Here is a 13275-nt window from a genome sequence, read left to right as displayed (position 1 = left end):
TGCGCGGGTGTGTGCGCGTGCTGGCACACATATGGAAGCATGTGTGCAAGCACATGCCCATTCTATATGTGTAGACGCCAAAAGAGGGTGTCGAGTCTCCTGAGTTGGACTTACAAGCACTTTGTGAGATCCCATCATGGACGCTGGGAACCAGACTTGGGTCCTCTGCAAGAGCAGTAAGCATTCTTGTTTCCTTTTGCACCATTTCTGCTGTCAGGTCTTCGGTTTAGTCATCTTGTTCTCTGATAACTCCCCTGTGGCTCACTCTGTATGGTTGCCATCTCAGACACTGTAGTTCTGACTCCTAAAAGTTATTTTAAGTGGTTTTAAAAAGTAATTTTTACATCTCTTCATAACTTTTTGAACATTTGAAATAGCATGGAAATAACTTCTAATATCCTTTGTTTTAAAAAAAATTTAGACTTATTTATTTTACTATTTTATGTCTCTGAACATTTTGCTGACATGTATGTCAGTGTACCATGTCCATGCAGAGGTCAGAAGAGGGCATTAGAAGCCCTGGAACTGGAGTGACAGAGCTGGAGTGACAGAGCATTGTGAGCCACCATGTGGGTGTTGGAAACTCAACACTGGTTCTCTTACCACAGGCCATATTTTCCTGTATGACTAGTCATCCTGATGCCAGATATTGACAGTTTTCTACATTTTGTAATTGATCCTTGACACAGTTAAGTGACTTGAAACAATGTTATCCTTTTGCATCCTTACTCTTTAGTTTTATGAGTCTCCTTGTTTATGATTAGTATTTTCTCACTGGCAGAGCAAGACCCTCTGAGTTCTGGCCACTGTCTTGTGAATTAGATAGTCAACCAGTCTGGATGGTAGGAACAGGTGTTGTTGCCAGCCCTGTGTGAGGGCAGGTACAGCCTGTTATTGTACCAATTCTTCCCTGGGCCCTGGGTACTTGGCTCCCATGTAAGGACCTATCCAAGCTCTGCTGAATACTTGAGGAAAACTCCACCACGCTCCAGGGTTCTCTTCAGCCCTCTAGACTACTCTCTCCTACAGAGTCTAGCTGCCCTGGTTCTTCCCACCCACGGTCATGTCTGAAGTCTGATGAGCAAACTCAGCTCTGCCCATGTTGTATGTAGATGAACTCATTGCTTCTTTATGGGACAAAAAAAGTCCTCACTGGTAGCTGGTCAGGAACACTCAGAAGATTCCCAAACTCCCCATGTTTCTTCTCCTTTGTAGTCCAGTCTCACAGAACATGTAGGTGCTATGTAGAGAGCCAGGGCTCCTTTCTCTCCATTCCTTTCTGGTGGTTCCTCAGTCTTTTCTAACCCTTTGCTTAGTCTTTAGATCTTTCCAGCCTGTTTCCTCTGGGAAGAGTGGTGAAGTTCTTGTGGACCTTTCGATCTTTATTCTTGAACCATCCTTGAAGGGTCATGTTTATTCATTCAGAGCAATTTCATTTTTTTTTTAAAGTTCAGTTAACTTTATTGATGTGTGCACATAGGTGCCCATGTATACATATATGCCTATGGGTGCTGGAAGGTGGTATCTGGAGGTGGAGTTACAGGCAGTTGTGAGCTTTTTGACATGGTGCCGGGAACTTGAACTTGGGTCTTCAATAAGAGTAGCATGCACTCTTAACTGCAGAGCCATCTCTCCAGCCACAAGAACACTTTCTAAGATAAGCTGGTGTAGTGTATACCAGACACCCAGAGTCTTTAAGCCCCACATCTACAGTTCCTCTTTCCACTGGTGAGAATCCAGGAATGTCCACAGTCAGGCAGAGATGGTCCAACTCTAAGCACTTAGACTCAAGACTGTGAGACAGTTTTTATTTATCAGAAGCAATTTGCATCCAGGAAGAACTAACTGGTCTGGCAACACCCTCAAGTGTTCAGCCACTCAGAGCAGAATTCTATTCTTACCATTTTGCTAGTGAATCCCTCTTGCTTGTCCAACTCATCAAGTTGCTTCAGGAAAAAGATGGAATGGTGGGATCCATCCACACCCTCTGCTTCCGGTAGGACTGTCAGCAGGTCCTATCACTGCTATCTTTACACTGAAACTCACGGGGGCTCAGCATGGTTTTCATCACAACACCTGCTTGAATGAGTATAAAATTCTAACTTACTCCATAGAATATGTGCCTTATGCTGTTGTGACTCAGTAGAGGGGTCAATTACCTTCTATGGCATCTCTTGAAAGTTTACCTCTAGTCTGTGCCATTCCCAAATATGAACATTATCATCACAATAAATGAAAAGGTGGGTTAAATCCTAATATTTATGTTAGTTTAGGAAACTAACGAAGGGCTGGTGAGATGGCTCAGCGGTTAAGAGCACCTGACTGCTCTTCCGAAGGTCCAGAGTTCAAATCCCAGCAACCACATGGTGACTCACAACCACCCGAAATGAGATATGACTCCCTCTTCTGGAGTGTCTGAAGACAGCTACAGTGTACTTATAATAAAAATAAATAAATCTTTAAAAAAAAAAAGGAAACTAATGAAACACTCACAGGTTCCTAAAAAAGAAAGAGAAACCCTTGGATGGAAATGGAGACCCTGACTTGCGTTGTATTCAGCTTTGCAAATTGCTCTTTTTTTTTTTTTTTTTTTGAGACAGGGTTTCTCTGTATAGCTCTGGCTGTCTTGGAACTCACTCTGTAGACCTGGCTGGTCTCGAACTCAGAGATCTGCCTGCCTCTGCCTCCCAAGTGCTGGGATTAAAGGCATGTGCCACCACTGCCCGGCTGCAAATTGTTCTTTACTTGTTAGGTTTCCTATAACTGTTCTGTTATCGCTAGTATCATGTGATGTATCGAGCAAGCCTGGGTTCCTGAGCTGCTGAACACCTCTGTGGTGTATCTCTGGGCTAAAGATTTAGAAACTCCTACTTTCCCACGGGTTCTCACACTTTAAGCTCTCTGTACACCCTCTCACATAAATTTGCCACCAATCCCCACCACCCCTGTGACCACCAAGGCACAGTCTTTCTGCTGTGGTTAAAGCCGAGAGAGAAGCCATGACTCAATGACAGTCCTGGAGAAGCTGAAGCTGAAGCTGAAGCTGAAGGTGGAGCAATGCCCCAGGTGCCAGAACTAGCCCAGGCCCAGTTCCCAGAAGTCCCTTCTCCAACTGAACCTGCTCCTGGGCTTAGCTGACGATCTGCCAGCACTTAGGAGCTGTGGGAGCACTATCCCTCTTCCCCACAGGTGGAAGCTGACTCTGATTCCCTCTGGATGCAAATGTTTCCATCAAACATGGCCTCATATAATACCTGTAAAATAGTCTCTTAGCACAATCATAAGTTGATATAAGTGCGCATCAGGTACGTTTATTTTTCTACAAGCAGAAAGGTAAGAAGGGTCTATTTGACAGGAAAAAGAAGTATGTTTCATATTTTGGTGATCTTTTACAAGTTGAAACAGGTCTATATTTTAAAGGAATGTCTTAATAGCAGATTAGAATTGTTTGGGGGATGGGGAAAAAAATTTCCTCTAACAAGGAAATTTAGTTTATTCTCAAGTTTAGAAAAGGTTGAGTTTAATTATAGATGGCAGCAAAGAGCAGAAAAAGGGACCTTGAAAATGGTCCTGGGGGGTGGGGGTGGGGAACTAAGGTAACATTTTCTGAAAGGAGAATATAGTCAGGTAAATTTATGGAAATAAGGATATGAAAAGGGAAGGAAGGGCTGGGGCTATTCCTCAGTAGGAGAGCCTGTGTTCCATGTACAAGGCCCTGGGGGGAGGGGGGGCAGTGAGAGGGAGGAGGAGGAGGAGGAGGAGGAGGAGGAGGAAGAAGAAGAAAGTCCTCTTGGCAGTGATGACAACAATTGGGGCATATTACCCCCAAATGTGGCATCTCAGCACCTGAGCAGATAGCATCAGGAAGGTCATTGTGACCTTGCCCTGCTGTTCCCAAAGAAGACAGACTGCAACTAGGGCAAATTAGACCTTCCCGTCATCTGCTATAAGACCTTGTTGTGACCTCAGAGGAGAGGGATCGCCTCTTCTCTAAGGACACAGGGACTCAGGAAAACCTGAGCACTGCCAGGTCCTTCCAAGTTGCTGTCATGAGGCTGCGTCCTCCTGTTCAGTCATCCGTCTCCACCACTTCATCAAACCTGGCATGGAAATATTCAAGTGTGACTGTGTCTTAGGATGCCATTTCCTTGTGAACGGAGGCTCCTGCATCTTAGAACACTGATATCAAGTAAATGTGTGTGCCTTTCTCTTGTTGCTCTGTCTTTTGTTACAGGGGCCATAGCCACAAACCTGGTGATGAGCCAGCGAAGGAGACTTTGTCTTTTCTACAGTGGTACTTTTTGACTCGACCTAGAAACCCTTTCTTCTTATAGTTTAGATAGTCATAAAAATGAAGTTATTTGGGGAAACACGTGCTAATAGGGACTGCATGAAGAGGATGTGCCTCCTCCAGATAGAAACCTCAGAATCAGCTGCCAGTGACATCGTACCTCAGATAGGACTTTTCAAAGCCCAGTACAAATACATGCAATGGACTTGAAATTATTCTGACAGTAATCCTAACACTTACAATTATGGCATTCTCTAGAGCAGCTATCTAACAGGAGCAGGTATTTTGATTTTGTATACAAAAAACACAAAGCAGACATTGAAAATGGGTTAGAAAAAAAATAATAATGATAATGATAATGAATGTAGGGGAAATCAAAGAAATGAGGTATAAATTGTGTATCGTTTGCTACTTCCTTGACTATTATTGGTGGCCAGGAAAAATGGAGACCTACCAGTGGGCCCTGAACAATTCTACTATTAGGTGAAAAGAGGGTTGAAAATGCTTTGTTCTCTCCTTTTGTTCTGTAGGTATTATTACTTGGCATTCCGAGCACATCAAACACCTCCTGCTAACAAAGAGAGCTGTGTTGCTATCTTGGAAAAGTCCAGACTAGATCACTGGGTCCTGGGGAAAACAAAGGTAGCTCTCTCTCTCTCTCTCTCTCTCTCTCTCTCTCTCTAATTCTGTCACCTGGGATGCTTTCCTGTCATTGACAGCTAGCAAAAGTGGCTTTGTACCTGGCATACCATAGCAGGCAAGACTCCAACCTAAAGATGGTCTTTGCTGGCCTTAACTCAGAAGTCTGGGGCGTACAAGCCAGAGGTGGAGGGTTTGTACATTGTTCTGTAATCTGAGAACCATTTAGCATCTCTAGAAAGGGATCTTTGAATGCACTTTAACAGGTCCCCCTTTCCATACTTCACAATCTAGCGCACATGCTCACACATAAATCATAGTATCAGCAAAACCTTTTAGGGTTTTGCTCACTTTTGTGTTAGACGTGGGCTGTTAATTGCACACTCTGGTTTTAGTTTCATCATGGGTAGCTTTTCGTTTGAGGAAACATCATGTCCCTTTGGGAGCCCAGGGTTTTATGGTGAATTCTGCAAGGCCAGTTTCAGTCTGTGTGTAGATTTCCTCTATGGAAATTCAATTGCTGGGGGGGTCATGCAGGTCTCCTGGCCTCCATACCATCAGCTGGCTTCAGATTGGTCCTGAACACCTCCATCACAGGCTATGAGGAACAACAAGGGCAGAGCTGATCTGAGAAAATAGTACCCCTAGCTGGTGGGAGGCAGTCCCAGGAGGATCGTCTAAACCCTGCAACCTCATTTTAGATAGGGGATTGTGTTTGCCAGAGATAGTGAATACACTATATGCCTAAGTTAAATCACTGTGAACTTTACTTAGACATCGGCTGTAATATTTGTAACAGGCTGGAGTGGAGTCGTGTTTTTGTCGAGAAGCCTAAACGTAATGCTAAAGCAATGCTTCCCCTTCAGGTTTTCCTCAAATATTACCATGTCGAGCAATTAAATTTGCTTCTGCGAGAAGTCATGGGACGAGTGGTCATGCTGCAGGCATATACCAAGGGCTGGCTCGGAGCGAGGAGATACAAGAGAGCCAAAGAGAAGAGAGAGAAGGGCGCCATCACCATCCAGTCAGGTAAGTGCACTGGTTCTGGCCAGTGCCACCTCTCACCATTTAATTGAGTGCTGGGGTCATTCATCTTGGGCCTCCCCCTTCACTCTCTCCCTTCCTCCCCTTACTTCATCAAACGTTTGTCAAGCACCTATACAAGCCAAGCCTCATACAAGGTGCTGGGAATGTGGTCAACTCGCTGTGGTCTCTGATCTCAAAGATAGACAAACATTCAACTATTATAACACCCTGGTGCAAATGATGAGACAGCTGACCAAAGATGTAAAGCTCCATCACTCCGCATGTGCCTATCTCCTGAAGTGACTGAGGTACTGTACACGTCAGAGTGCTATGGAGATTGTACCATCACAATGGCTACCACCAACCTAGTAGGGTTCTGTAGCACAGCAGAGACTGAGAAACAGAGCAAACAAACCTGTAGGCTTTATACGTGCTATGGTCCTTCCTCTGCTCCTTTATCTTCACCCCCAATTACACCTTCCTCCTGAATGTAAACGGATTACCGGACTAGTTCAGAGCCTCTCACCGCCCCCTCCCTCCCCAAAGCCCAGCTTTAACCCCTGTGCCCAAGACAGGACTTTTTCCATTCTGGCGATAACAGGAAAACACCTTACCTGAGATCAGGGGCTCTCACTTTACTAAATAGAACTCAAAATGATCTGGGAGAGTTTGACTAAAAATGCTTCCTCAGAAGCACTTTTGGAAACTTGACCAAGAAGTCAGAAAGGCCCTTCTTCTACTGTAGTCTGTCTGCTGATTTTGATTTTCCTCAGGGAGACAGCAGGGTGGGGGTGGGAGATGGGAGACGCCGATTGGATTGGAGGTAGAACAGCTGTCAATTCTCTGGCACGCTTTTAGATGAATGTCATTCTTAGCACATGGTTTTCTATTTTTAGCCTGGAGAGGCTATGACGCTCGGAGGAAATTGAAGCAAAGAAGCCTGAGGAGGAGTGAGTCCGAGGCTCACATTCACGCAGGTAATTAAAACATCGTTTGTGCGGTGTCCACTCAAAATGTTCTGTGATTCCATTCAAGTGAGTTCAGAGGGGCCGAAAGGCTAACAACTGAGGAGCGTAGGGGAGAGCCAAGAGTTCTGAGGTGTGTATGTGAGGGTGGGGCTCACATCTTTGGAGAATCCTCCCCGCCTGGGATTATGGGGCACTGTGCAATTCACCAGGGGCCAGGCTTGCTAGTATTGTCCTATTACAATAGAAGAGGAAACTGAGGCACAGAAGGAACGGAGAAGTAACTTACCCATTGCCACACTGCTCGCTAGCAGCAGAGCTCCCTTTAAAATATCAGCTGTTTGGACTGAGCACATTTGACTCGATGCTTGCTACTGGATAAGTCTCTTTCCTTCTTGGAGTCCTAAGTCCCTCGTCAGTGACATGAGAGCAGCCTGCTTTAAAGGTGTGTAATGATTTGTAAGGCCTGCCTGACTTTCACTGTCACACAGGAGGGAGTGACCTCGGGACCCAATATCCATGACTGTGTATGGCTAGTGTAATCTAGATCCTTCTGCAACATGTTTATTGGGAGAGCATTGACTGCATAGGCGAAAGACTCCAAGCCCCAGAACTGGCGCTGCTTATATAGGCCTAGGAGTGATGTGTCCACACCTGATTGGTTGTGCCCTCAGCACCTCATCCACATGCCTCGGGTCAGGCAGTGACTCAGCAAAAAACTCTATGGCACATGCGCACATTGGTTGTTTACCCATATTCATGGGCGTCGGCTTATTGAAACCAGCGCCATTTTGTAATGGCGTTTGCGGCTTCCCACATCTCTTTTTTTTTTTTTTTTTTTTTTTTGGTTTTTTGAGACAGGGTTTCTCTGTGTAGCCCTGGCTGTCCTGGCACTCACTTTGTAGACCAGGCTGGCCTCGAACTCAGAAATCCGCCTGCCTCTGCCTCCCGAGTGCTGGGATTAAAGGCGTGCGCCACCACGCCCGGCCCCACATCTCTTATAATGGCATTTGCTGCTTCCCACAGTAGCCCTTGGTAGCCTGAGTGCTGTAAGCTCTGCTTGCTCAGTCACGAGCCCACTCCCTGACTCTGATGAGGTCACTGGGCTATTCTCAAATGGAGTGTCCCATGTGGCTGCCAGGCTCTCTTCCTCACTTGAAGCTGCAAATCCCTAATTGAGGTTCTGGAAGAAACAGGATCTTGACCATGCCAAGAGTTCCCGGAGTGCAAGGAACCATCAACAGACTGAGAGAGTGGAGCTCAGGAGTCCAGTGCTGCACTGGGGGAGAGAGGGCTTCAGAGGTCAGTTCCTCAGTCAGGCCCAGGCCAGAGCCAGGCTCTGGGGTGGGGAGTGGGGGGCGGGGGTGGGGTGTCAGTCCGTCTCAGAATTCTTAGGCCATGGTGGAGGACAGGCATCTTCACTAAGAACTCAGACATTTTGGAAGTAGGGGTGCCCTTTAAATGCAAATGTGTCTCACTCAGCAACATCTTCTAATAATTTCTAACCTCTACCACTTCAAAGCCCCATGAAAAGTGAACAAACTCTTGTTACAGCTTAAGGAACAGAACCCCCATGTGCATATTGTGTTCACTACTTAATCCCATGACCCTCAGCATGCGCGTGCGCGCACACACACACACACGCGCACATGCACACACACATACCACATACACCACACACAGACACACAATAAATATCATACACACACCATATACACCACACACACACACACACACACCACAAGCACATACCACACATACGCACATACATATATACACATACTACATATAAACACCATACCCCCCCCCACACACAGTCTTTTCTCAAGAGGATACCAGACTGATTTCAGATTTTGCAATATGTCCAACATATGTTTTAAAATAAAAACTTTTAAACCTATATATTGTCCACCGAATCTGTTATATAAAAATTATGAAATGTCTGAAAGTCATGTTTGAGGGCCAGGTGAACACTGCTTAAAAGCAGAAATGAGCTGGCTTCATTACCCCAGCCTTAAGACAGTGATGAGTGGGTGCACCTCACCCTTGAAGCACGTGTGGGTGGGTTCCACGGAAGGTTCACCTTGCATGTTCTCTCACAGCGCCTCCCTTTCCTTTTCACTTGGCAAGCATTCACCGTCCTTCGCTTCCCAGACAGTGTTCTCACTCACCAGGTAGCATCAAGATGTGTATTGCCAGTTCTGCAGGGGCTCAGGTGGACATGAAGGTCCATGTGGCAAGAAGCAGACAGGGAGTCTCTCTTCAGTCAACAAAATGGACAGAATTGATGTGCCCTTAAAGTTAGGGCTGAGCTCGAGCTGTGAGTTTTCCTAAGGTATAACTGTCCCCTCTTGTTCCTGCCACAGAACTGGCCCCAAATACAACTATCCACATACCTCAAAACTCCAAAAAAAAGCGATGGGGACGACCAGCGCATCCTAGCCACTTCTGAAGTTCATTTCTGAGCGATTATCTTCCCAACAAATCACTTTCTTTGATATTTTCATTCCATGGAGTGCATTTGTTTGTATTTCTAGCTCTTATCCACAGGCCTTATATTTAATGACGTTGCCGAGATGAGAGCTACATATATATCTCACATATATATGTATATATCTCATATATATATGATATATGTATATGTGTATATGCACACATATATGTATACATACACACACTATATACATTATACACACACACATACACACACACATACACACACACATATATATATATGTATGTATGTATGTATATATATATATATATATATGTATGTATGTATGTATATATATATGAGCAGCCCTTGGAATAATCTGGCCTACATGTTGCTGCAGAGCAGCAGAGTGAAATTTGTTTTCCTTTCATCTCCTTCCCTACAAAAGCAGCCCAGCTCCGCTTATCCCTTCCTTAGAACTTCCTCTCAGAATTCCCGATCTATTACAGCACATTCGAATACCAGCAACAAGCCGCCTTTTCATGCTGTCAACCTTTTTCATCTGAAATGTAAATTAATTCTAGCTGGTCTGCCTTGACAGAGATCAAAGTCCACATTAACCTTGCCTGCTTTCTGCTCCTGAGGACTGGGCAGCCACTGAGAGGAGCCGCTGGCCCCAGGATCCTCTTTTCCTCCAGACAGCCCTCAAAGAAGAGCCACCCTTTCAAGGGCTCCCTCCGTGTTCTTTCGTAAAGAACCTCTGAGGCACTTTAAACCAGATCTCAGAATATCTGCCCAGCTAATTCTTGAGCGACAAGCCTGCTGCGTTTAATTGTGGGTTCTTCCCTCGGCTTCGGAGCTTCGAGGGACTGAGTTAAGTGGCTAGTGTCCTTAGTGTGATGCAGAGAGGGACAGGACTCTAGATTTGAAGCCCCTTATCCCGCCCAGTCAGTCTTTGAGGTAGGCGCATTTGCATTTTCAAAATAAACAGATGCCTTTCAAATACATGAGCGGGTGGTCTGGCGATCTCTCCCGGCCCATAGGGTGCGCCCGCCAGCAATCAAATGTTGGAGAGAAAACAGAGAAAACACCCTAGATGATGGAGGACACGTTTCCTGTGAGGCTTCTCTGTGCACTGTAGGGGCTGAGTAGGCAGGGAGGACTCAGGAGCCAAGCATTCTGTGTGCCGGTTTCAGTTTGGGACTGGAAGACAACTTCGAATGTCAGTCACCTTGGCTTGTTTTGTTTTTATTATTGATTAATTCTCAGGGTGGGGTGGGGGAATGTACTCTCTGTAAGAAAACCAGGAGAGAAGAATACACATATTGATATTCAGATAGGATCTCCCAAGTAAAAATAAGTTATATTTATCCTGCTACAAATCTATTACTTTTTGACTAGTTGCTGAGTTTCAGAAAGAGAACCTAGCTGTACTCAATTCTCTGGGGGAAAAAAACGCATATATTCTTCAATGACTGACATCAAAAGAAACAAACCACAGGGGGTTTTAAAACCTCTACAGTGCCAGTCTCTCTCTTTGATTTTTTTTTTTTAAATTGCTCTGCTAATTCAGGATCTGTTTTTAGAACAAAAAGTGCTGGGCCTCCCTCTCTGGGGGTGACACACTCACTCCTTTGTGTGTGGGTCCTTAGGAGTGAGAACAGAATTTTGAAATGTTTTCTAGAAAGAGCTGGCTTATCAAGAACCCAGATGGCTCCTCCCTCCCCCCGCCCCCCACCGAGCTGGTCAGAGCCACCTTGGGTGGTTCTTGGTACACTTTTATTGACTTGCTCAGTGATGTAGGAACAATTTTTCCTTACCATTCTACCATATCATATTGCACACCCGCAACCAAGGCCCTGCCAACACCACAGATGTCATCAGATGGTGGCAGCAGTGCCCATGACTGTGGCCACTTCTCTGATGTCCTCTAAGAGTGTTTTTCACTAAGGGGCACCTTGAGCCCGTGGATACACGTGCTAAGTGAATTGCCTGTGAGGCTTGCTTCAACTGTGTCCTCCAGAAGAAAAAGCAAACACTGTGTCCATATTGCTTGACCCTAAAACTATGGTTTTTACTGTTTAAAATTGCTCAACTGCCTTTTGTTTTGTTTTGTTTTGTTTTGTTTTGTTTTGTTTTGTTTAAAGACAGGGTCTCTTTATATCAGCCCTGGCTGTCCTAGAACTCACTCTGTAGACCAGGCTGGCACCTACCCCTGCCTCCAGAGAGCTAGGATTAAAGGTATATGCCACACACCTGACTGAGCTGCCTCATTTTAAACTTTAAATAACTTGATGTTGGTGCATACCTGTCAGGAGGCTAATCCTGTCTGCACAGTGAGACCCTGACTCAAAATAAAAATTTAAGCCGGGCGGTGGTGGCACATACCAGCCCTTACAGATTGGCAGAGGCAGGTGGAGCTCTGTGAGTTGGAGGCCAATCTGATCTACAGAGGGAGTTCCAGGACAGCCAGGGCTACACAAAGAAACTGTGCCTCAATCAATCAATCAATCAATCAACCAATGGTGTGTGTGTGTGAGTGTATGTGTGTGTGTGTGTGTGTGTGTGTGTGTGTGTGTGTGTGTGTGTGTGTGTATGTATGTATGTAGAGAAGACTCAGTAGTTAAGAACACTGTCTGCTATTCCAGAGTGTTATGAAATATAATGCAGTAGCAAGCAGGGTGGAAGGGGGTATGTGTACCTGTCAGGGTCATACTAAGATATCTCCCCTGAGAAATCACAACAGAAACACAACAGGCCTGGTATAAAGGTTTACTTGGGGGAAGGGAGGGAAATGAGGATCTGGTGGAGGGGTAGAGGCAGATAATAGGAGCAGAGAAGTGGGGGACAGAGAAGGACAGAAAGGGCAGAAAAGAGGAAAGGAAGGCCAGCCAGGAACATGTTAGAACAGAGAAAGAGAGAGCTGGAGTGTTGGGCGATGATGCAAGCTGATGATGTAAGCTGTTGCTTGGTCCCTGGGAGGAGCCTAGCTGGATCACCTGTAAGGTAACACAGAGGACCCAGGTTCAATTCCCAGCATCTCCATCACAACTGACAATGCTCTCTAACTCCAGTCCCAGGGGATCCAACCCCTGCTTCTGGCCTCCCTGAGCACTGTGTGTGTGCATGAGGTGCACAGGTATGCACGTAGGCAAGCATTGATTGCACACAAAATAAAAGTAAATAGAATCTAAAACAAAATGTTAAAGGGCTTGAAATATTTTCAGTGTCAGCACACTTCCCTTCCCCTCCCACTATGAGGCTGTTTCCTTTAGCTTCCATGGTGGGGTAGCAACCCTAGATCATTGCAGTCATTTCTTTGCATTAGAGCTCCATAGACATTGTTAAGTGCAGGGAACCTTAATTTAAATTAGGATATTTGGATTACCCGTCCATTTAGTGTCTCCTGCTTGTTAAGCACTTATTTTCTTTTTTTTTTTCATTTATTTATTTTTTATTAGGTACTTTCTTTATATACATTTCAAATGCTATCCTGAAAGTTCCCTATACCCTCCCTCCGCCCTGCTCCCCTACCCACCCACTCCTGCTTCTTGGCCCTGGCGTTCCCTTGTACTGAAGCATATAAAGTTTGCAATACCAAGGGGCCTCTCTTCCCACTGATGGCCCACTAGATCATCTTCTGCTACATATGCAGCTAAAGATACGAGCTCTGGGGGTACTGGCTATTTCATATTGTTGTTCCACCTATAGGGTTGCAGACCCCTTCAGCTCCTTCGGAAGCACTTACTTTTTTGCAGGGGCTGTCATGATAACAATAGAACTCACCGGGTTTCAAATTCTCTGGCTCTAAAACCGGAGTCCAGAACTTGCTCCCCTCGAGGGATGCAATGTGAACAGGTTAGAACTTCCATATTATATCAACACTCATTAGAAAAGAGTTCTAGAAAAGTCTAAAACAC

General features: G+C 45.3%; 1 protein-coding gene across 1 annotated transcript in view; it reads left to right on the top strand.

Annotated features, from left to right (window-relative positions):
• The window catches only part of Myo3b (myosin IIIB), a 336609-nt gene that overhangs the window by 209301 nt on the left and 114033 nt on the right, over positions 1–13275 (top strand). The window contains exons 25-27 of the mRNA XM_021150395.2: positions 4822–4933; positions 5797–5959; positions 6853–6933. Coding sequence (XP_021006054.1) covers positions 4822–4933; positions 5797–5959; positions 6853–6933 — 356 coding nt within the window. The remainder of the gene's footprint in view (positions 1–4821; positions 4934–5796; positions 5960–6852; positions 6934–13275) is intronic.

The sequence above is a fragment of the Mus caroli genome, unplaced genomic scaffold (assembly GCF_978045245.1).
Source record: "Mus caroli unplaced genomic scaffold, Mus_caroli_1 scaffold_2, whole genome shotgun sequence".
NCBI lineage: Eukaryota > Metazoa > Chordata > Mammalia > Rodentia > Muridae > Mus > Mus caroli.
Note: the sequence above shows the minus strand (reverse complement) of the source record. Positions and strands in the feature narration are given on the sequence as shown.